We start from the raw sequence: 22,444 nt of genomic DNA, 5'->3' as shown, positions 1-22,444 counted from the left end.
TGATGCTGCTTTACTGCAACATGTAATATAAGTAGAAAAGTAAATGGTTACTAAAGTTAGAAATTTAATGTGGTGAAGTAGTGTAGTTTTGCATTCAAAATATAGTGGAAGTGTACAGTAGCAGAAAAAAACATGAAAACTATTTTTTTTATACTAAATGCAAAGAATTGCAAAATGATTGTAATATCATTATTTAATATAACATTTATTTTTATAGTATGTTTCATACAAAAATGCAGCTCAGGTTGCTATACATTTTATAAACAAGACTAAAATCAGACTAATAACAGTATCAGAGGCAGAAGATATACATTAAATAGCGCATGTAAATTAATTTGAATAATTCTGAAGTTTTACTAATGGCCATATTTCTTACTGTTTAAATATTATAAAATACGTGGCGAGTTCATTAACTCTACACCACATCCTGCTAACTAAAAATAGCTGATTTAGGCCAAGGACAGGTTGAAGACCATGAACTGCAGGTCGACATGCAGCTCTGTTGTCAAAGTGCAGGATGACTCGATGTAAAACGTGATGTGTTGGTCCGGATTTCCTCATTGGTCGCGGTCCAGATAAAAAAACATTGTCAACCAATCAACACCAGCGGTGGGTGATTGCCCTGTTCTCTCCGGGAGTGGTGCGTGTGTGAGCTCAGTGAAGAAAGTAATGGTGCCTTCAGGTTCTCCTCGGAATCTCCTTTTCTGTTTTTGACCCAAAACCTTACACGTTAGTTTGAGGAAAATGTCGAGTGCTTTTGACCAAAAATATATATAAAAATGTAAGAAAGTGATGGAAGAAGTATTCATATCCCGTTATACCACACTGTAAAAGTACTCAATTTAAAAGTTAGTAAAATTAGAAGTGAGTAAAAGTACTCACGGCGAATCATTTCTATTTTCCTTTCTTTTTTGTTTAATCTCTCGATTTTTTAAAATTCCTTATGAATCCCCTATTTTTACCGCATTTCATTTTGATTTATTTCCCCATGGTTTGCTAGATTTGCACCTATATAGAATGGCATTGTATTTGTAAAAGCACATTGTAACTCTAAATTTGAAGGAAGTATAGATATTAAGGTTATCATTATTATTATTATTATTATTATTATTATTAATGATGCATCATTGTGTACGTAGCGTTTTACAGTGGTTGTCGGTTGCAGTTGAGCTAACTGTAACTATTTTACATAGTGTTAAATACAATTCCAGACACTCACATTATATTTCACATGATGACAGGTCTTCACAGCTCGCAAAAGAAAAAAAAAAATCTATATTTTAACTGATTTAGTCCCTCTCCTCGCCCGGTTGTGATTATTCCAACTGTCCCTGAAGGCAGCAATAGAGCATGGTGTGAAATGAGCCAATCAGAGGCCAGCAGACATCAGCCAAGCCTATCGGCAGATGGGCGATTGAGACAAAACTCCCAGGAAGCCTTGCACTCCGGCACCTCTGGCTCCCGGCAGGAGTGAAGCACCACCGCCGATAAAAAATCACCTCCGACCACTGCGAACCTTACAGGAAGAGAAATATATACAACGAGGTAAATTGTTTTTAGTTTTTCTCTATTTATTAATGTTAGCTTTAACTTTTTTTTTTTTTTTTTTTTTTTTTTTTTTACTACTCCCTCTAACTCCGTATCTCTCCATATAAATGTATCTGTTCCTAAAACAAGTTGAACTGCTCTGCCCACACTAAACCTGTACATGCACAGAGGACATTTGTTAAGAATGAGTTGCTGTCTGACCGGTTTGAGAATGAATGAGTCATGTAGAGATCTGCAACATCAGGCAGGGCTCAGTTGTTAAGGTCAGTAGGTCAAAGTAGAGACAGTAAAAAGTGAATATGAAGCTGCAAATGTAATCTTTTATGACGTTTTTTACACCCAGAGATGTTCACATATAATTTTGATCCTTCCCGATACCGTTTCAGATACCTGAACCTTGTGTATCAGCCAACACCGAGTGCCGAATACAAGTGTGTATTGAAAAAATATTAACAATATCACCAACCCTGTTATGGTATTATGTTATGGATGTGCTCAAAGCACATACAAGTCACTGACATTTTATGGATATTGTTACAACAATACACTGATACTGACAAATATTTAATATCGGCATATATGTTGTCCGATATGCGTCGATATGAATCTTTGCAGACCGACAGATCTTGTCCCGACCAATATGTCAGTTTTATTTGACAGTATTTGCTTATCACAGACATATCTAATCAGCTTATATGTTATCCAATGTGTGCCGATATAAAACCTCTATGTTCGTAGACATTATTTTATAACTATTAATTTTCCAGCGGATTTCACTGTTTCACTCCACCAATGTCAGCTTGGATTGTAAAGTTTATTTATATTGGTGAAAAGTCTTTGATAACCACATGTTTGAAGGATCACTGCAAAAAAAATGTGTATATATCAGTCGATAAATCATTATTTATCAATAACTGACTGCCTACTATCGGTATCAGCCCCAAAGATTGAGTTTCAGTCAGGCTCCTCCATTCAGGCCCATTTCTGATCAATAAATGAATTGCGTGGTATTTTATTGGTGCACAGATTTGCAGAAACAGATTCCCAATGTTTTTGACAGTGTCGGAGGCATTTTGGGTACTTGTGTCTGTACTGTCTGTTTGCTTTGATTTATGCCTTGTCCGCACTGATGCTGATTTAGATCCGTGCTTGATTTTTGCTTCCCCGGAGCCATCCATCATCCCCCGTTTTAAAAATGTTATTGTACGTCTTCTGAACCAGAGTTACTGCTGATGTAAAGCAGTGATCTTTAATACCTCTGTCAGGTCAGTCGAACAGAGAAAGTGGATGATATATGGAACCTGGATGATCTTTGGATAAAACCTGTTTTCTCCTGGCCTGGAAGCAGCACTGTGTTGACTCAGGGACATCCATGATCAATACTGAGAAAGGTCCACGACAGTCCCATTAATCCATTTAAGAAATGGCTGCCAGAGCCGCAGTGGAAGAGCAGGGAGTCCTGTTTGAGCCGACATCGGGGCTTTCAGCTTAATGAAGCACGTACGCCGTCCCCGCAAGGTTACGTGTTACACTGTAGATGTTAAGCTTCGACATTTTAGGGATGGTGATGGGTGAAAGCTTTGGTAATCGATAGCCATAATAACTCTCTTTTTTCAATGCTGATGTAGATTTGAGTTAAAGAAGAAGAAGTGGTAACATTTGCCTTCTTCCAGGCTAACTTGTGGTTTGTGCAGCTGGTGTCGCATCAACAGTTATGCAGAAAAGAAACAGAGAAGGAGCATTAATTGCAAAAAAGCAGAATTATATTTGATGTGAGGTTATGCCGTTAGAGGTTTTTTATTATTATTATTATTTAGATACGTGTTTAAGAGCTCTACATCCCAACAGTATTCACTATGTAGTCTTTGGTCGGTAACTGATGCGTCATGCAGTAAAAGAGAATACATCCTCTGGTATCCCTGCCCCCTTTATCCAATCAGGAAAGAGGACTCCAGAAAGAAGTCCTGTACAGGATCCTCCTGTCTGCTGCTGCGTCTGATGATTACTGCTGCACGACCATGTGGTGACGTAGAAGGAGTTTGGGGGCGGCTATCTGCAAAACAGACAGGAAGTTAAAAAATGACGCCAACGCTTACAGCAGCTTTAAAGTCCGACCAGATCAAATGGTCACTGTCATAAAATCTGTCATACTTTGGTTTATGACGTCCATCGTACTTTGTGTTTAGTCCTACTGTTAGCATGCTCACAACTCGGATAGTAACATGGAAATGCATATATACACTGTGAAACAGGAGAAAGTCCTGTAATGGGATGGGACTTTGGATCTCCATGGCAACCAGGCAACCCCACATGCAGTGCGCGGGCCAGGCCTGCACCAGAATCCCATTTCAAATTTGATATGAGAATATAGTGTTTGGGCCAAATGATAAAAGACCCAAAACTGGAGCACAGCCTGTTTCTATTATGGCGAGCACAATGGGCCACGTCACGCTCATGTATATATATATATATATTTTTTTTAAAGATTTTTTCTGGCATAGACACCTTTATTAAGCAGTAGACAGACAGGAAATGTGGGAGAGAGAGGGGGATGTGACATGCAGCAAAGGACCTCCGGCCGGAATCGAACCGGGGTCGGCTGCGTATATGGCATGCGCGCTAACCACTCGACTACTTGCGCGCCAGGCTCATGTATATTTGATCTGACAATCATGTCGTATATGGGACAGACTTGGGCGGTGGAACCAGGCCAAAAGAAACCAGCATGTTGTCCAAGTAAAGGCCGGATTCATTTTTTTACCTCTGCCAAGTTATGTTTTCACCGGCGTCTGTTGGTTTGTCAGCAGTCGGTCTGTGTCCGCGCATCCTCAGAGGGAAGTCGCTGTAGAGACGAATGATTGAACATACCTGATGTCCTGTTGTGAGCTGTGTGAACTGGTTGTGAAGGATTTGACCTCATTGAGTGAAGCTAATTACCAGAGTGTAAAGTTCACCACACCTCTCTTCAGCAGTTAAATTTATAGATGCTATCTAAAGTTATTGAATTTCTTCTTTTACTTCCGTCACCTTCTGCCAGAAAGGAAGAAAAGTCTATGTTATATCACTTCCTCAAGATACGTTGATTTGTGAGGTGACCCTCTGTACGCTCTCTGCTGCAGCTCCAGCAGGAATCTGATTGTTTGAGTGGCAATAAGTGCTCATTTATCTCATTAGTGTGCAGGTCAAACAAACCCCGAGTCCAACTAATCGCGTTGGATTCAGCTTCGCTGGCTTCACCGTCTGTGTCATGCTGCGTTCAGCATGAAACACACTAAAGAAATCCGACTGTGCAGAACGATGCGAGGCCTGAATCTGCAGCCGGTCTGTAATCAAATTTTCTAGCAGTGTCTCTTAATTCTGCGAGTTCAGTAGAATTATAGGCATTTTTTTTCCCTCCGTTTTCTGATGTAATTCATGGAAAAAACAAGCAAACTGCAAAGCCGTCATTCCATCACCTGGTTACTAGACCGTCTCTTGACTGTTCTGACAGCTTGGACGTCAAAGAAGAAAAACATGTTGCCCTCTAAAATCTTGTGCTCATGCTCGCCTCTGTCCACAGTTTTTTCGTCTGCTTTTCCTGCTCCCAACATCTCAATATCTGCTCTGTATTCATCCATCTCACACACATCTGTGTATCTCCCGGCTCATCTCTCTCCATCTCATTAGGCTAGTCCAGCCTAAGAAGTCATGTCGGCCAAAGCCATCTCGGAGCAGACGGGGAAGGAGTTCCTGTACAAGTACATCTGCACATCGGCTGCGGTCCAGAACAGATTCCGCTATGCCAACGTGACGGCCGAGACAGACTTTGAGCGGCTGGCGCGAGAGCACCCGTGGCTGCTCACAGAGGTGAGGCAGGAGAAACGGTTGTGAAAATGAAGTAAGATTTTCTTAAGCTGAGTGAACAGTTAGTTGTTGTAGCTCAGATTTATGGCCCATAAAATGCCTGAAGCGGAGCCTCCCTTAAGCTTGTGGAAAATGATCTCCTCTTTATGGAGACAATTACTTAGGCTGGCAGCAGAGTGGTCTCTTGGCGCCTGTTAGCAGACATCGCAGGCAGCAGAAGCGCTCCGGCAGCTCTGGGCGGAAGTGAAGTGTGAATGCAGAAGAGAGAACTTGTCTCGTTCTTTGATTGTTTACGTGTAACAGCGAGTTCAGAGTTCAGCTCAGTTCAAGGTGGGCTTTGTTCCACAGATAGCTCTCCAGGTACACGTCTGCCTTCCAGTTCTTACTCACCGTCCCACCCTGCTCTTCATAGCGAAGCATTCGCAGATAGGCGGGCTGTAATAGCAGCTAATTGAATTACTCCGTGACTCATCTCGCAGAATAAAATATCATTGCACCCGTGCGTCTACCCTGAAGGTTTTTATCTGGAAGGTACGAGGAGGAAGTGGAGGGCAGATACGTGGAGATATCTGCTGCTGCGGTCGAATTGATTAGGAAATTGCATTAACTTTGACCCTCCGCCCCCTTTCGTTGCTCACTGGCGAGCACCCAGATACTAATGGGTCCGCTGTCATAAGTCATTCTCTTTATCTGACTCGCAAGTGAGAGGAAGCGGGCTGAGTCGGTGGGGGTGGGATGTGGTTTTGCGTCAGAAGGGAATGGCGCGCCCGAGAGATTCCTTCTTAAATAATGTTCACCTCAGCTCTCATGTGATGAATACAACGGCACTAAGAGGTAACTAAACGTCTGCTGTCATATGCTGGAAATTAAGATGAGCACAATGAACGAACATCATAAAAGCAGCACACCCAAGAAAAGAACAAAAACAAATCAATCAGCAGGCAGTTGGCAGTAAACGCTTTCTGTTAAAGTCATTAATAGCACTCGATGTTTTGACCATAGTCAAATAGTAGACGATAAGTAGATCAAAAGACCATCAGTCAGTCGAAAGAAAATTAGTCTCCAGCTACTTTGATAACCGATTACTGTTCTACATTTGCCAGTTCTGGCATTTAATTGTAAGGATTTGCTTATTTTCTTTGTCATTTATGAGGGTAAATAAAGAATTTGGGCATTTTTATACTGTTGGTTGACCAAAAGAAGTAATTTCAAGATGTCATTTTGGGTTATGGGAAATTGTGATGAGCCTTTTTCAAACATTTTATAGGCTTAATGAAAATAATTGTAAGTTGCAGCCCCACTAGAAACATGTCCAACTTTATTTCTTCTGTTTCATACCCTTGAAATATGTATTTCAGTGAGAATCCAGGTAAAATGTGACGCAAAATGCTCTGTAGACTCTAAAAAATCTAACCATGATCCTTTCCAGTTGAGCGTAATCCCGTGTGCATCCTGCTTAAACCGACCATGTTTATCTTTCTCTTCTAGAGGCTGGTGGTGAAGCCGGACCAGCTGATCAAGAGGCGAGGGAAGCTGGGCCTGGTGGGCGTCAACCTGGACCTGAATGGCGTCAGAGAATGGCTGAAGCCGCGCCTCATGAAAGAGACGACGGTACGTCATCCACCCTCTTGGGCCAATTACCTCCACCCCATCCCTCTCTCGGAGAGTGTGCACTGGACACTCCTTCGATCAATATTATCCCAGTGCTTTACTCAGATCCTTCTCCTGCTGCCCTTTCCTTCACCCTCCCGCGAGTTTAGCACAGAGGCATTTGGTTGGTGTTGCCTGATGCATGTTTGCTTAAACAGCCTCCTCATTGCCGAGGGGTTCAGTATCAGTCTGCTGGTAGTAAATCAGTCCAGTCAGCTGAAGCGGGCGCTGCTACCGAATAAACAGTCAGTCCATCTATCCAGTCAGCATAAGCACAGCGCGGGACATCCATCACAGTGCCACTGAGACGCTGCTGTGCCTCATAAACCAAGACGCAAGTTATGGAGACACTAGGATGGCTCATAAAGCAGTGAAGAAGAGAGTGTTTGGGTGTGTGGGTGTGGGTGTTGTCTCTGTGTGTGTGTGTGTGTGTGTGTGTGTGTGTGTGTGTGTGTGTGTGTGTGTGTGTGTGTGTGTGTGTGTGTGGGAGGGAAGTTGCGTAGATGTATCTCTTCACAGATGAGATGAAACTGTCAGCAGCAGCCAGTGGCAGTAAATAAGAATGAATAGAGCCACATCTGTATTGTGGACAGTCAGGACAATGTTTGTCTTGTCTTATTGTCCTCTAAAGATTGGAAGAAATTAATTAGTCAAAATAATGACAAAGATATTTGTGCAGTACTTTGATTTACAACAAAATTACTGACTTTTGTAGCAGAAGCAGCTGTTTAACCTGCAAGTTTTGTGAAAATGTTAGCTGACATTAGTGTTCTGGACTGCTTGCATGGCTGCAGACTTTGTTTAGTTTAGTGTAATTCCCTAAAACCGGATAAGTTTCATGGAAGTAGAAGAAATGTGTAACCTAATGCACCATGTTGGTGTTGTAATAAGTAAGAGAGCTGTTGCATCATGAATTTCTAGCATGTTGCCACCTGTTTTTTAAGTGTCTTGACTGAGTGCTTGTTACTGCCGCTCTACTTTGTGTTTGGTTTGTGAGCTGTGAGCTTATCTGAGAGAAATCATGAGGGTGGAACTGTTAGAGGAACAAGTGTAGAGAGCTGTGGCTGTGCTGTCTTCATTATCAGCACCAATTTATACTTGACATATCCTGTGTCTGTTTTTTTTTCTTTCTTCATGTTATTCACACGTAGCTCGCTGCTACTCTTTGCTGCTGCAGTGTCCCACACACTGTTTCACTAAAGTAAATGACTTTTTCATATTTTGTGTGATCACGTCACCACAAGTGGTCAAATTGAATCATTTGTGTAAAATTTGCATTCACGACATGAAAGGCTTTCTTTCCTCTTCATTCCTCTGAGCCCCTTGTGGGTTTTTTCAGTCAGACAGGCTTTCGTTTTTTCCTCCATCCGTCATCAACCTCCTTTTTTGTTTTCACTCCTCAAAATGGCAACTCCCTCTCGACCTCTTTATTATTTCGCTCTGTGCTCTCCGGCTGGCTGCTCTCAGTCGGTCCCTGGTTACTCTGTGCCCGCTGGCCTTTAACGGAGGAACGATGACAGCCTCGTCAAATGAGCTGTGGCTGTGTTAGCGGGGGTTTGCCTGGAGTCATTCATCACGACTTTTTTTTCTTTTCCTCCTTCTCAACCGCTCTCCTTTTTTCCTACAAAAACGTCTCGTCACTTGTGGCCCTGTGTTTCTTTTACGTGTTAAGTATTTTTGTTTTCTTGATGATCCTCAGGTGGGAAAAGCTAAAGGTGTTCTCAAGAACTTCCTCATCGAGCCGTTTGTTGCCCATAAGCAGGTAAAGCGCTCATTCCACAGCTATTCGGTGATCATCCCTCAGTTTTTTTTAGATTCCTTATTTGGCAGTGATAAAACTCAGATGTGTAATAAACAGACATTTATGAACAACATTTTAATGGGCCATTGTTCAGGAGGAGGAGTTCTACGTGTGCATCTACGCCACCCGAGAGGGAGACTACGTGCTGTTTCACCATGAGGGAGGGGTGGATGTGGGAGACGTGGATGCCAAGGCGAAGAAGCTGCTAATTAGGGTGGATGAAAAGATCAGTGAAGAGTCTGTGAAGAAAGAGCTGCTGACCCACGTCCCCAACGACAAGAAACCGTAAGTAGATGGAGAAAGTATTCGTCGTGTAACAATGACTTGCTGTCTCACTCAGTCGGTCATGATTTGGGACAGTTATTGCCGCAATAAACTCCTAAAAATGAACCAAAAAAGAACAAAAAAGTGTGCACTTTCCATTACACAATTGAACTACTGCCCAACAGAGGAAGACAAAAGCATTACACAAATGAAGTAAGAGAAGGCACTTTGATATTGGCAGTAAATGCAGGAGGAGCAGGAGGAGACGGGTGGAGGGGTTTCCATTAGACAAATGACAAACTCCCTCCTCTCCTTCGCCTTTCTTCCGTCAGCCTCCACCCCCGGCCTGTTTTACTTCACAGCCGCATTCAGAGCACGTCCATATATTTTGATGGCTACGACACAGCGGCTCACCCCCTCCAAACCTCTCCTATCCATCACTGTTGTATTGTTTTTGTGACGGCACATTCTGGTCAGGCTCACTGTCTTGGCTGACATTGAAGAAGCTGCCCCAGAAATCACTCTGCCAACCCGAGCTGGCCTCCCTCGCCCCCATACACTCTTCTCCTCACTCCTGGATCAAAAACAAGAACGACGCTCGGCCAGTTTTCCTGCCCTGCCGTCAGAGGGAGGCAGGCATGGGAAGCTGAGTCACCCAAGGGCTTTTTCGGTCGCAGTTTTCCCCCTACGGGCCAGCCGGAGTCCTGACAGCCCGCTGACGTGGTTACAAAGGCTCCGAGCTGCCCGCACAACTGACAGACAGGAGCGAGGAGAGAAAAATACTCTTCCCCTCTCTCCAACCCCTCCACCTCCTCCGACAACCCCCCCACTCCTCACTGCTCTGTTTTGACACGTGATGGAGGAAGTAAATTAGATTTTCCTTTTGAATTTACAGGTGGAATGTTTCCTGTCCAGCTCAGCCTCAACAATCCGTCAATAATATCGCCTGTGGTTTGTCATGCTTTTAATGATATGGAATTATAATGGCCGTGTTGTTCTTGTTTTTGTTTGGAGCTGCCAGCCAGTCACAAATTGTACAGTAAAATTCAAGGGTTCATTTGGTCGGTAGTTGTTTGCGTGTGTGTGTGTGTGTGTGTGTGTGTGTGTCTCTCATTCATCAACACGAATGCGCCTGGAAAAAAACAAGAAACAAAGGAAAGCAGCAGAGCGTATGCAGCAGTCGACTACGCCTAAAAGATGTTTCAAGTCTTAATCTGCAGAATTCTGAAATGGAAGCATCATTTTTTTTCTTTACAGAAGTTGCTAAAGAGCTAGACATCTTAGTTAGATTGAATATATGGTTTCTCATACAGAAATACTTTGTCTTGTGCTAAGGTGCAGGAAAGTCTTGAAAACGCACCTGGAAATGCTTGAAAGGCGCTTGAATTTGACAACAGAAAAGGTGTTGGAACTTCAACTACCTTGTTTTTGTTTTTAAGGGAACTCTGTGAGGTATTCTATCAAGGCAGATGAAGGGAAATCCGATTATTTGGATTAATCTCGAAAATTTAAGTGAGGGCTTCATTCCATTACTGTGGCTTATTTGATTCCCTGCTCAGTAACCATGGTAACTGGCAAGCTTAATTTAGCTGGTGTATCGAAGAATTACCATACGGGCAGAAACGGACTCCCAAAAGACAGACTTGATGTAAGTGATGAAGACGCTTGAAGGAACTGCGTTCAGACCTTTTTTCTCACAATGTGACCGAGCATGAGTCTGCGAGTTTTTAGTTACAAAGACTGTATTGATTAAAAATAAATGCTTTACAGGTCAAAATGAAAACAATACACACAGTCACAAAATTATAAAATCCATCGAGATAAAAACAAAAAGCCAAAAATAAAAATAATAAGACTACTTCAAAGTAAGACGAGAGAGATAAAAGCCAGGCCAACAACAGATCTACTTCCTAAAAGAGTCATTTTTGAGGAGGGACTTAAAGAAGGAGCTGAATCGAAGTTCCTGAGGCAGGGGCCTCCCTCACGTTAGGCTGTATTAAGTGCATCTAAGACTAGTTTTAACCGACTGTGACACGTCTATTCCTCAACAACTCTGTGGATGAAGTGTTAACATAAGTTAAATATTTAAAAGCCTAACATTTATAGATTGTAGATATTGATCTCGAGCCTTGAATGAAGTAGATGTCATGATCTGCCTTGATGGAAGACCCTCCTGGGGTCCAAACTACCATCTGTGTCCCAGAGTGCCCTAGTATGATTAGCCAGACTCCTACAGTCCCCAAAGACTAGAGTGTCACGTGCTGAATCTCTCTGCAGGGTCCTGGCCAGCTTCATCGTCGGGCTCTTCAACCTGTATGAGGACCTGTTCTTCACGTACCTGGAGATCAATCCACTGGGTATGTCGTTTGTTTCTCTAACAGCCGTTCTACCTTGACGTGATATGCCTGAACAAGCAATCATGAAGGCGCTTACACTTTAATCCAACACAAGTTCATGAATATGTTATCAGATTATGAAATTGGACATCAAAAGGAAATTAGAAATGAAAACAGCGATGCATAATGAAAGATCATCTTGAATCCAAGTTGATTCTGCCACATTTTCAACACCGAGGGAGGAAAGCAGTAAATAATTCATGCACTTGCCGTTTGATGAAGGCAGCGTGTGTTTATAATGGAGTAATTGGGCAGCAGTAGATGCCCTGTGGCAGCTGTTCCTGTGGATGTAGCATGGCTGCTGAGACTAGCTCCCCCTTCTTTGATGTCCCACCACTTCCTCCTCATCTTCGCTGTCCTTCCACCTCCTGCAGGGACAGCAGGAAGGCCGTGGTCACCTGCGCCCGAACACGACTTATTTAAAGCTTAGTAGTGAATCTCAGTATGTGGGTGTATAGATCTTAAGGCTTGTTGTTTTCCATCTTCTCTCAGTGGTCACAAAAGATGGCGTTTACGTGCTGGACATGGCAGCCAAGATCGATGCCACAGCTGACTACATCTGCAAGGCCAAGTGGGGCGATGTGGAGTTCCCTCCGCCCTTCGGCAGGGAGGCTTATCCCGAGGTGAGGGAGGACTGAGGGGGAAAAATGAATCAGATTTCATTCTGTCAGCATCAAAGCTGCTGTTGTTCTCCAAAGAGGGGAAAAAGCTTAACCAGGGGTGTTGAGTGGGATGCAAATTGAGCAAACTGGCAATCTCGGAGATAAATCATTTTAAATTAGATTGTCATTAAGTGTAGAGTGGAAAATGTCAGTGTTGTAGAACAACAAATTAGATTTGATCACAGACAATTCACTGTTAAATGAATGGATTCAGACTTAATGGAGCACCTCTTTCCATGAGCCATTAACTGTTTAAGTTAAGATATGTCCGCCTGAGGAAGATAAACTTTCAGTATCTGTGTTTACATGGACCCTAATAGTCCAGTAATAATGACCCAGTGAGAATTAAAAAGTGTGATGTAACCACCTCAATGAGAAGACAATGGTGTCGTCATGAGGAATATTCAATCCGGTTTAGTAGGGTTGGTGAAAACCTTTGAAAATCCAGTCAATAGAAAAATGTTAGCACCCCTAATAAGCATGTAAACACTTAATCTGATCATTTCTCTAAAAAATAGGAGCAAAACAAAAATAGTCATCTTGAAAATTATATTAACAGAGACATTGTTTCTTCTTCTTTCTCTTCCTTCCTCCTCCTCCTCCTCCTCCTCCTCCTCCTCCTTCCTCCTTCCTCCAGCTCCAGCAAATAAGAAATCACTTTTTACATTCAGATTAAATGCTTTGGGGCTTGTAAACACACATATCAGATCATTTTATTTGGCGTCCATATAAATAATGAAGTTTGAATCTCTAATCAGAATGATTATAATTGGCCTGAAGAAACATTTTCTATGTAACCTCAGCTCCTGGGATTACCAGCAATTTCTGCGCCGTAGCAGCTCATGTCACAGCTGGCCCAGTTGAATTAATGAGGCAGGGCAGCCAACACACAGCTGTTAATCAGCCTTTATGACTCATCGTGGAGGGTTATGGAGACATCCTCGGGAGACATCCTCAAGTAAAGGTCGTCTGGGCAGAAACCTGTGGATAAAGTCTCAGAGAATGAGATGTAGGAGACGCTTTCTTAGAAAATATCCTATCTGTTGTTTTTTATAGAAAATAAAGCTTAAGTAACAAACCTTTGTAGAATGGAGGGATTTTAATATCAAAATCCTGAATCGCCTGCATGACAGAGCTCAGTAACAACCCTGACGTTGGTCAAATTAAAGAAACTAGTTTGTAAAGTGGACTTCTATTTTTGGCTGCTGCCTGGAGATGCTTGTCTGAGACAGACTGTCTGTGTACCAGGCGAGCTCTAATTGGACTGCTGTGAGACTGCAGTGGAGACGAGGGACAGCGGGTGCCTTTGATTGGGAGCTTTTTTACTCTCAGCCACCAGCTGTGGCCCCAACTGTCACCAACAACCACTGATGCACATCGCATCCACTGTCACTCGTCGTATTTATACAATATTTCCAGTTAATGGCTCTTCAAAAATCAATGCAAGCACAGGTGATCACTTGTGGATATAAGGAGCGGTACTTGTGAAAAGTCCTACACTGATTAAGGCAAAAAACACACACATACACACACACACACCTCTGGAGCATTTATAAAACCTCTCATCTCTTTGTTGACCTTTTCTTTCAGGAGGCCTACATTGCCGACCTTGATGCCAAGAGTGGTGCCAGCCTGAAACTGACCCTGCTTAACCCCCGAGGCAGGATCTGGACCATGGTGGCAGGAGGAGGTGCCTCAGTGGTGTACAGGTAAGGCACCGAACAATCAAACTCCCTAAAACAAAAGCCTGAATACATTTATTCTATTTCCTCACTATATTGACTATACATCGGGTTCAGTGGTAAGAGAGCACACATGTGACGTAGTACAGTGATGGTGCAGCAGCTAACACTCTGCCCGCTCAGCTGCCTGCTCAGTTTGATTCTTAGATGTTGCCACTTTAGTGAGCGTCTGGAGGAATGAGCGTCTGTCAGGGTGCAACAGCGTGACATGCAGACACATCAGCCATGACTAATTATTCCCTCTGTGCACTGTTAAGTTGTGTCTGTTTGCATAATAAAAGCGCATTTTCCCACATCTGTTCTGAATAAATACTCCACTGCAAAGTTCATCTAGTATTTCTTTAAATTGTATTGGTTAGCAAAGCTGTAAATCAAATCTACCTGCTGTTGTTACTGTCCCCTTTTTCTCCTGTGTTTGTGACTAATCTGAAACTCTTCCAGTGACACAATCTGTGACCTGGGTGGCGTCGACGAACTGGCCAATTACGGGGAGTATTCGGGAGCTCCAAGTGAACAGCAGACCTACGACTACGCCAAGACAATCCTGTCTCTGATGACCAGGGAGAAACACAGAGATGGTAGGAAAACCGCTCCGTCAAATCTTTGTGTGTTCTCAAATTCATGCGTTTGTTCTGAAATTATGTTTCCGTCATGCTTTCCAGGAAAGGTTTTGATCATCGGGGGAAGCATCGCAAACTTCACAAACGTTGCGGCAACATTTAAGGTACAGCGTCACATCAAATCGCTGTAATATTATTTACTCAATGTCTAGTTTTTTCACTGAGTATATCCTCCTCTCTGCTAGGGGATCGTTCGAGCTATCAGAGACTATCAGGTGCCACTGAAGGAGCATGAGGTCACCATTTTTGTCCGTCGCGGAGGCCCCAACTACCAGGAAGGTCTCAGGGTGATGGGAGAAGTTGGTATGTTGTACTTTCTTCTATGCATATCTCCCAAGTCTGAAAGAGTGCATATTTCAACTTCAGGCACCCGCTGAGTCATAATGTGGTTCTGCTGGCTTTTCTCAGGCAAGACCACTGGGATCCCCATCCACGTCTTTGGCACAGAAACTCACATGACAGCCATTGTCGGCATGGCACTGGGCCACCGGCCAATCCCCAACCTGCCTCCTGTTGCTGCTCACACTGCCAACTTCCTCCTCAACTCCAGCGGCAGCACATCGGTATGACACACCCGGAGTCCACGGAGACAAATAGGCTGTCGTGATGTTGTGCCGGCTCACTGTGCAGTGCTTTTACATCATCGGGTTCCACCAGCGCTGTGGAGTGGTTTATGAGCAGCAGACCTGCATGCCACAGGCCCCGTTTCATTTACTGTCTTATCCTTTTAGTGGACGAGAGTATCAGAAGCCCAGCGGCTCTTTTGTGTAAGAGGGGCATTGTGCACTGCTCTCACTCAAACAATTGTGTGACCACAGTTTGGTAACGCACTGTGACTGCCCCGAGGCGTCCATTAAGACCGCGCAGTGCATGGGCTTTCAGGGAAGTCTGTGTGAGCATATACATGCATGTACTTGCTTGAATAGTACAGGTAGATATACGATGTATAAGAGAAATGTAATATTTAAGTATACACAGACACACTGTACAATATGTAGCAGTAATAACAGTAAAACAAGAAATACAAAATAAAGGTCATAAACAACAAACATGCAAATTATAAATTACAAATGATAGATTTTCTTTTTTTAGAATTAAATGAAACTCACACTAATTGCTTAGCTAAATGCACTAAAAACCTTAACTAAGCTTCTCTAGAATATTGCCTAAAAAAAATCTAAAACACTGTGAGATGTGTGCAAGTGTTTTACAAAATAATGAGGCTACCCCACCCTTTTATCAAGCCTCTAAAAAATAAAGGATCACAGTTTTTTGCCAGTCAAAGCAGATTAAATCACAACAAAGCCGTCCTCATTATTGCATATCCTTTTCCAAATATGCAAAGCAGAATAAAATATAGATGAGTCTATTTTTGTGTGTGTGTGTGTGTGTGTATCTTTTTACAGACCCCAGCATCCAGCAGAACTGCCTCTTTCTCTGAAAACAAAGCCAAAGTTGAGAGCTCACCAGCCAAGAAAGCCAAAACTGGAGCTCCTATCGGTGAGATCAAACACTCACTTAAATGGGAAATCTTTGCACTGTGACTGCTAAGGGTCCAGATGTGTTTTCATGCATGGGTCCACTGCTGGACAGCGTGATAGGCAGATGGATAGAAGCCTTGTGATCATGCATGGTCGAGTTTAGGTATTATAGCTCCCCCCTTGGACAGCAGGAGGACCCTGCAATCCAAACTCGCTAAAATGGAAGCTCAGTTTAGTGATTTATGATCAGGCGCACACAAACCTAATCCAGTATATCTTAAAGATCAACAATGTCTTTATTCATTTTGGTTCTTGTGATTTATGATTTAACCAGTTGGCAGTAGGGTTTTTATGGTGCTTTATCAGTCTACTTTATAAATCTTATCGAGGGCTATAAAGGCCTCATTGACCTGTTTGTTTTCATGTCAGTGGTGTCATTCATTTTCTTTACACTTCAGTTAGTGTTCATTTTGTCTGTTTTAAGATGTGTGAAATATCATTTGAAAAATGTAATATGTTTTCTTCATAATTTGTGGAAATTCAGAAGAATTTTATTTTTTTTTATTTTTTTTTTTGTAAATGCATGCAGAGGAAACAGAAACTTAATTCCAGGTCACCAAAAAGGTCACAGTTTCTTCCTCTATCTGTAACTCTTTCCCTGTAGCCAAAGCAACGAGCCTTTTCAGCAAACACACCAAGGCCATAGTGTGGGGTATGCAGACTCGGGCAGTACAGGGCATGATGGACTTTGACTACGTCTGCTCCAGAGATGAGCCGTCTGTGGCAGCCATGGTCTACCCGTTCACGTAAGTGCTGTCTGCCCTCCCTCTTAGTGTAATGGATCTTCATTGTGTATTTAATGCAATATAAACCTCCTAAGTAAATGGAGTCGTTTCACTGTGTAATGAATGAATGCCTTGCAGTGGAGACCACAAACAGAAGTTCTACTGGGGCCATAAAGAGATCCTCGTCCCTGTGTATAAGAACATGAGTGACGCCATGAAGAAGCACCCCGATGTGGACGTGCTCATCAGCTTTGCATCTCTGCGTTCGGCCTTTGATAGCACCATGGAGACCATGCAGTACCCACAGGTGAATGTGCCCTCATCACGTACCATCTGCAGGTTACGTAACAGCTGGGAAAATAGAAAGTTAAGTCTTTCTGTTCAAATGCTTTCAGATTCGCACCATTGCCATCATTGCTGAAGGAATCCCTGAAGCCCACACCAGGAAGATCATCAAGGCAGCAGATGCGAAGGGTGTTACAATCATCGGACCGGCAACCGTTAGTCTTGCTTCACTTCTCATTTAATTTATCAAGGCGTTCCTTTGTGTTCTTTTACCTGAGAAAATCTCTGTGTGTGTGTGTGTGTGTGTGTGTTTGTATTAATGTCCAGGTTGGAGGAATCAAGCCAGGCTGCTTCAAGATCGGGAACACTGGAGGCATGCTGGACAACATTCTCGCCTCAAAGCTCTATCGCCCGGGCAGCGTGGCCTACGTGTCTCGCTCAGGCGGCATGTCCAACGAGCTCAACAACATCATCTCCCGCACCACCGATGGTGTTTTTGAAGGTGTGGCCATCGGTGGAGACAGGTTTGTACGTCTCTTATCAGCAGTATGTAAACAATGCGGGTGTGAATTTTGGTGTGTAATTTTACACTCTTCTGCAGATATCCAGGCTCTGTGTTTACTGACCATGTGCTGCGCTACCAAGACACTCCTGGAGTGAAGATGATCGTTGTCCTGGGAGAGGTGAGGAATAAATCTACACACGCTGGTGCCTGCAGCTTTGGCTTTGACGACATTGATTGTTTTGCTTATTGTGATGCATTTCTTAGGAGTATCTGTTTTTTAAATCTACATATTGCACCTTTTTTTTATATAAATAAATAAAAATACTAGACTGGATGCGCATCATCACTTTTTACGACAGAAAAACACAAAACATTGATCCGAAGCTTTTCTGTATGTAAAAACATACACAAAATATTTCTAAACGCTCCATAAGTTGTTTAAACTATGTACATACTTTAATATTTGAGATATGCTCATTTTTATGAACAGGGTGCAAAGGTGCATTGCTAATGTTACCTGGAATTTCCCCAGTGCCTACATTGGAATTTCAATGTCATCATTTTGATTAATTTAAGAATCTTAATTTCCCTAAAAATCAGTACAACCTAAGCTAAAAGGCAGCTATTAATTTGCTTAATCCTGAATCTGCCTCTGCTTTCTACAGATTGGAGGCACAGAGGAGTACAAGATCTGCGAGGCTATTAAAAAGGGCAGGATTACAAAGCCGGTGGTGTGCTGGTGTATTGGCACCTGTGCCACCATGTTCTCCTCAGAGGTAAGAGTGTGGCTGTAGAGGCCTCTGCATTTCAGTCACTGTTAGGCAGCTGCATAATGAGACATTCAAGAGATTAATGACATTTCTGACCCATGTTGCACCTTTTCCCTCCTCAGGTTCAGTTCGGCCATGCAGGAGCTTGTGCCAACCAGGCGTCTGAGACGGCGGTAGCAAAGAACTCGGCTCTGAAGGAGGCTGGTGCCTTCGTCCCCAAGAGCTTTGATGAGCTGGGAGACATCATTAGGTCAGTGCAGAGTGGCATATCCATTCCTTCAGTTAATTATGCCATCTTAAATGTTCCTTTATGACAGCATTTTTATATGAGTTTGTCGGTATTCTTTGTTTCTCTTATCCTTGCAGCTCCGTTTATGATGACCTCGTTGCCAAAGGAGTTATCCAGCCAGCTGAAGAGATGCCTCCCCCCACTGTACCAATGGATTACTCCTGGGCACGAGTGAGTATGCCTCAATATAAATCAAGTTTTTAGGTGTCTGATGAAAAAAAGTACATGGACTGAAGACCTTTCTTCTTCTTGCAGGAGCTGGGTCTGATCCGTAAGCCCGCTTCCTTCATGACCAGTATCTGTGACGAGAGGGGTCAGGAGCTCATCTACGCAGGCATGCCCATCACTGAGGTCTTCAAGTCGGAAATAGGCCTGGGAGGAACTCTGGGGCTTCTCTGGTTCCAGAGGAGGTCAGCCTCTTAACCCGGTAGTTGTAGGTGAATGATTCCTCAAGAGTTCGTCACATTACCATTGTTTCCTTCTTGTTGTGCAGGTTGCCAAGATATGCCTGCCAGTTCATCGAGATGTGCCTGATGGTGACTGCTGATCACGGCCCTGCTGTTTCCGGGGCCCACAACACCATCGTCTGTGCCAGAGCGGGCAAAGATCTCATCTCCAGCCTCACCTCCGGCCTTCTCACCATCGTAAGTCACTTATACATCTGATTCATGTGCTCGATGTACTAACCAGTCCACTATGAGCATCTTATTTTCCTTGTTGTCACTTCTCAGGGTGATCGCTTTGGAGGTGCTCTAGATGCTGCAGCAAAGCAGTTCAGCAAGGCGTTTGACAGCGGCATGCTGCCCATGGAGTTTGTCAACAAGATGAAGAAGGATGGGAAGCTGATCATGGGCATTGGACACAGAGTCAAATCGGTGAGTACAATGGCTCCTAACATGTAGAGAGAGTGGAGAACAGAATGAGCTTTTAAAACAAAGTTCGGATGTTTTTGTAAAAACATATAATAAAATAATACAGGGAAAAGAGCTCTGCCACACTGCCAGAGTTTCTTTGGGGTAGGAAATATCCTAAAGCCTGAATATAAGGAAATGTTCTTTGCTTTCCCAGATCAACAACCCAGACATGAGAGTCCAGATCCTGAAGGACTTTGTGAAGCAGCACTTCCCCTCCACCCAGCTGCTGGACTACGCTCTGGATGTGGAGAAAATCACCACATCCAAAGTAAGATATATCACTTCATCCTATCATTCAGCACCTTTTGCTAAATAGTGACCCATTCAATTTTTTAAATAACACTTTCCTCTTTTTCCTGTTTGCTTATTTTGTTGTATTAGAAACCAAACCTGATCCTGAATGTGGACGGCTTCATTGGTGTGGCTTTCGTGGACTTACTCAGGACTTGTGGTGGATTTACTCGGTGAGCCTACAAACACTAGTCATCTTTTAACTCAACATGTTTGAGTTTATGTACAAAATAAGCAGTGTTTGCCGACAGTGAGTGCACCCATTTTTTAATCATTGTTGTCTACTCTGCACATCACAGGGATGAAGCCGATGAGTTTGTGGAAATCGGAGCTTTGAACGGCATCTTTGTCCTGGGCCGCAGCATGGGATTCATCGGTGAGTCACTTCCCTGCACAGACGCATGATTGCTATGATGACACACGTTCACCTCGCATTACAACCAGTCCCTCCTTTTCACATCTCCTCAGGACACTACCTGGACCAGAAGAGGCTGAAGCAGGGTCTCTATCGCCACCCCTGGGATGACATCTCCTACGTGCTCCCAGAACACATGTCCATGTAACCGGAGCGTCAAAGCCTCTCCTCAACTGTCCCCGCCCGTACTGTGATCTGTCGCCCTGAAGATGTGGCATAATATAGGGAAGATGTTACTAATAATATAGCTGTAAATGACAAATATTTAAAAGAAAGAATAAAGTATGTTTTTAGTTTTGGAAACCTTTTAGTGCTGCAGCTCTGTGAATATTAGTAAAAACCTGCTAAACTGTGAAGCTCAAGGCAGACTGATATGACTCATGTATACGGATATGAGGGATTAAAGGTGGATCATTCAACTCTTGCTCATCCCAACTCTCGTGGCTCGTGAAAACACTGTTGTTTACCCCCCAGATATAACGTCCACGTTGTATTAACCAAGCATGTGTTGTGTCTGTATCACAGACTGTCGTGTCTCTGTGCAGCTCTCTTCATCGTGCCACTTGAGAATCATGAGCTTGCTACGCAGGGCAAAACATGTAGTGCAATAATGCCTAAAACCTGAGAACATACTGTAGATCAGAGCTTTATTTATGTATAGGTGTGTTTTTAAAAGTGAGCATTTAATGGTACGAGAATGTTGACACAGTGGTAGAATTGAAGCATCAGTCTGCTTACTGTGGCGAAGGGGACCATTATTGAGTCATTTCTGGAAAAGTTGTCACTAGGAAATATTCTTCCTCAGCTTGTGGAAAATGTGGGAGCATTTTTCTTTTTGCCATAAACCCCAGGATGCAGTTATTGTAACATCTTCTATGAGAGATTAGCTATGAAACAATGAATTATTCACTGTTTTTTAAGTTCTACTCCTGCACTAATCTGATAACTGTAAATTGAATTATCATTGTAATATTTCTGCCGCAGAATTATGAGACGGCAAATAATTTACGCAGTTAAATGCCATAATTTCTTTTTTATATTTTCATATATTTTTACATAATTAATGTTTTGGGTTTTCAGTTTTTGAATTGATGGAGATTGTTCCATCTTGTTGTGTCACTTGTCTGTTAGAGTTGATGAAAAATGACACACATTTCAGATCTTGTGTATCCAATGGAAAGATACTTTTCTTCTCATAATTAAGACTGATCTGCTGTCTAGACTCTCTAATTCTCTTTGAAATTAAACAAAGTCGTACATTTTCCCACAGTTCACAAGGTCCGAATGAAAATGTACGGCAGCCATCGTCGGTGTCTTCTTTCATGTGAATGTTACAAAACTAGAAAAAATTCTCTGGACAACCAGAAACTTCACCAGTGTTGTCGCAAAGTTTATGTTTTTAACTGTTTCGATGTGAAATCAACGTGCCTCTATGGATTTGTTGTATGTTGACAACTGTGTAATTGAGTAAAATAAAATGTAATGTAACAATACCATGTGTGTGTGCGTGTGTGTGCAATGTTATCTCTCAATATATAATTGACCTCTGACCAGAGTGCATGAGTTGGGGTTGGGTCACTTCTTACATTACGGGACTTTGATATTTTTGCAATCTGTGCACACTCGTCGTCTTCTACTCTTTAGACTCACTCAGGCTGTTCAGGTGAATGCAAACATGCTTCAGACGCTCTTCAACTTTGGTGAAAGTGAAAGTCACCAATATGAATATGGAGAAATAAATAATAGCTCAATAAATGAATTAATATTCCAGTAAGTGGAACAATTTCTGCTTAATTTGCTTCCCATGACAACTATTTATTCAGTTTCCCATTTCATTGTTAATTTTAATTATATATTTCTAAATGCATTGACCTATTTATGATTTTGGCAATTTCTGTCCTCCGTATGTGAATTGTACCTGAGTAAAAGTCCTTAAGTTTTATTATTAGGCAATTATTAATTTCTAAATGCATTGACATATTTATGATTTTGGAGGTTTCCATCCTCCATACTTGAATAGTACCTGAGTAAAAGTCTTTAAGTTTTATTATAAGGCCATTATTAGCCTGGCCTATTATTGAATTCGGAATTAGTGGAGAAAAACGTACAATTAGTGCCTCAAAAATTTACTGGATTGGAAATGAGATACTCAAAGTTTCAATTCCTCAGAATTATACTTAAAG

General features: G+C 42.6%; 1 protein-coding gene across 2 annotated transcripts; it reads left to right on the top strand.

The window, feature by feature from the left end:
* Positions 1-1,413: 1,413 nt before the first annotated feature.
* On the top strand, positions 1,414-21,754 carry aclya (ATP citrate lyase a). 2 transcript variants are annotated; one of them, XM_030408192.1, is made up of 28 exons: positions 1,414-1,545; positions 5,215-5,394; positions 6,880-7,002; positions 8,741-8,803; positions 8,937-9,127; positions 11,384-11,463; positions 11,995-12,125; positions 13,755-13,873; positions 14,348-14,484; positions 14,569-14,630; positions 14,712-14,829; positions 14,935-15,089; positions 15,933-16,026; positions 16,672-16,813; positions 16,931-17,099; positions 17,188-17,292; positions 17,405-17,601; positions 17,679-17,760; positions 18,248-18,358; positions 18,475-18,602; positions 18,719-18,812; positions 18,897-19,051; positions 19,135-19,285; positions 19,373-19,516; positions 19,710-19,823; positions 19,937-20,019; positions 20,146-20,222; positions 20,315-21,754. In XM_030408192.1, exons 2-28 carry the CDS (start codon positions 5,236-5,238, stop codon positions 20,407-20,409), a joined length of 3,279 nt encoding a protein of 1,092 aa, XP_030264052.1. In that variant the 5' UTR covers positions 1,414-1,545; positions 5,215-5,235; the 3' UTR covers positions 20,410-21,754. The 2 variants fall into 2 exon arrangements, 1 of the variants encoding a protein (XP_030264052.1); XR_003982744.1 differs by lacking the exon at positions 20,315-21,754 and having other exon boundaries at positions 19,935-20,019.
* The last annotated feature ends 690 nt before the right edge of the window (positions 21,755-22,444 follow it).

Source organism: Sparus aurata, chromosome 23 (assembly GCF_900880675.1).
Source record: "Sparus aurata chromosome 23, fSpaAur1.1, whole genome shotgun sequence".
NCBI classification, from domain to species: Eukaryota; Metazoa; Chordata; class Actinopteri; order Spariformes; family Sparidae; genus Sparus; species Sparus aurata.
The sequence above is the reverse complement of the archived record's forward strand: the minus strand, read 5'-3'. Positions and strand labels throughout refer to the sequence as shown.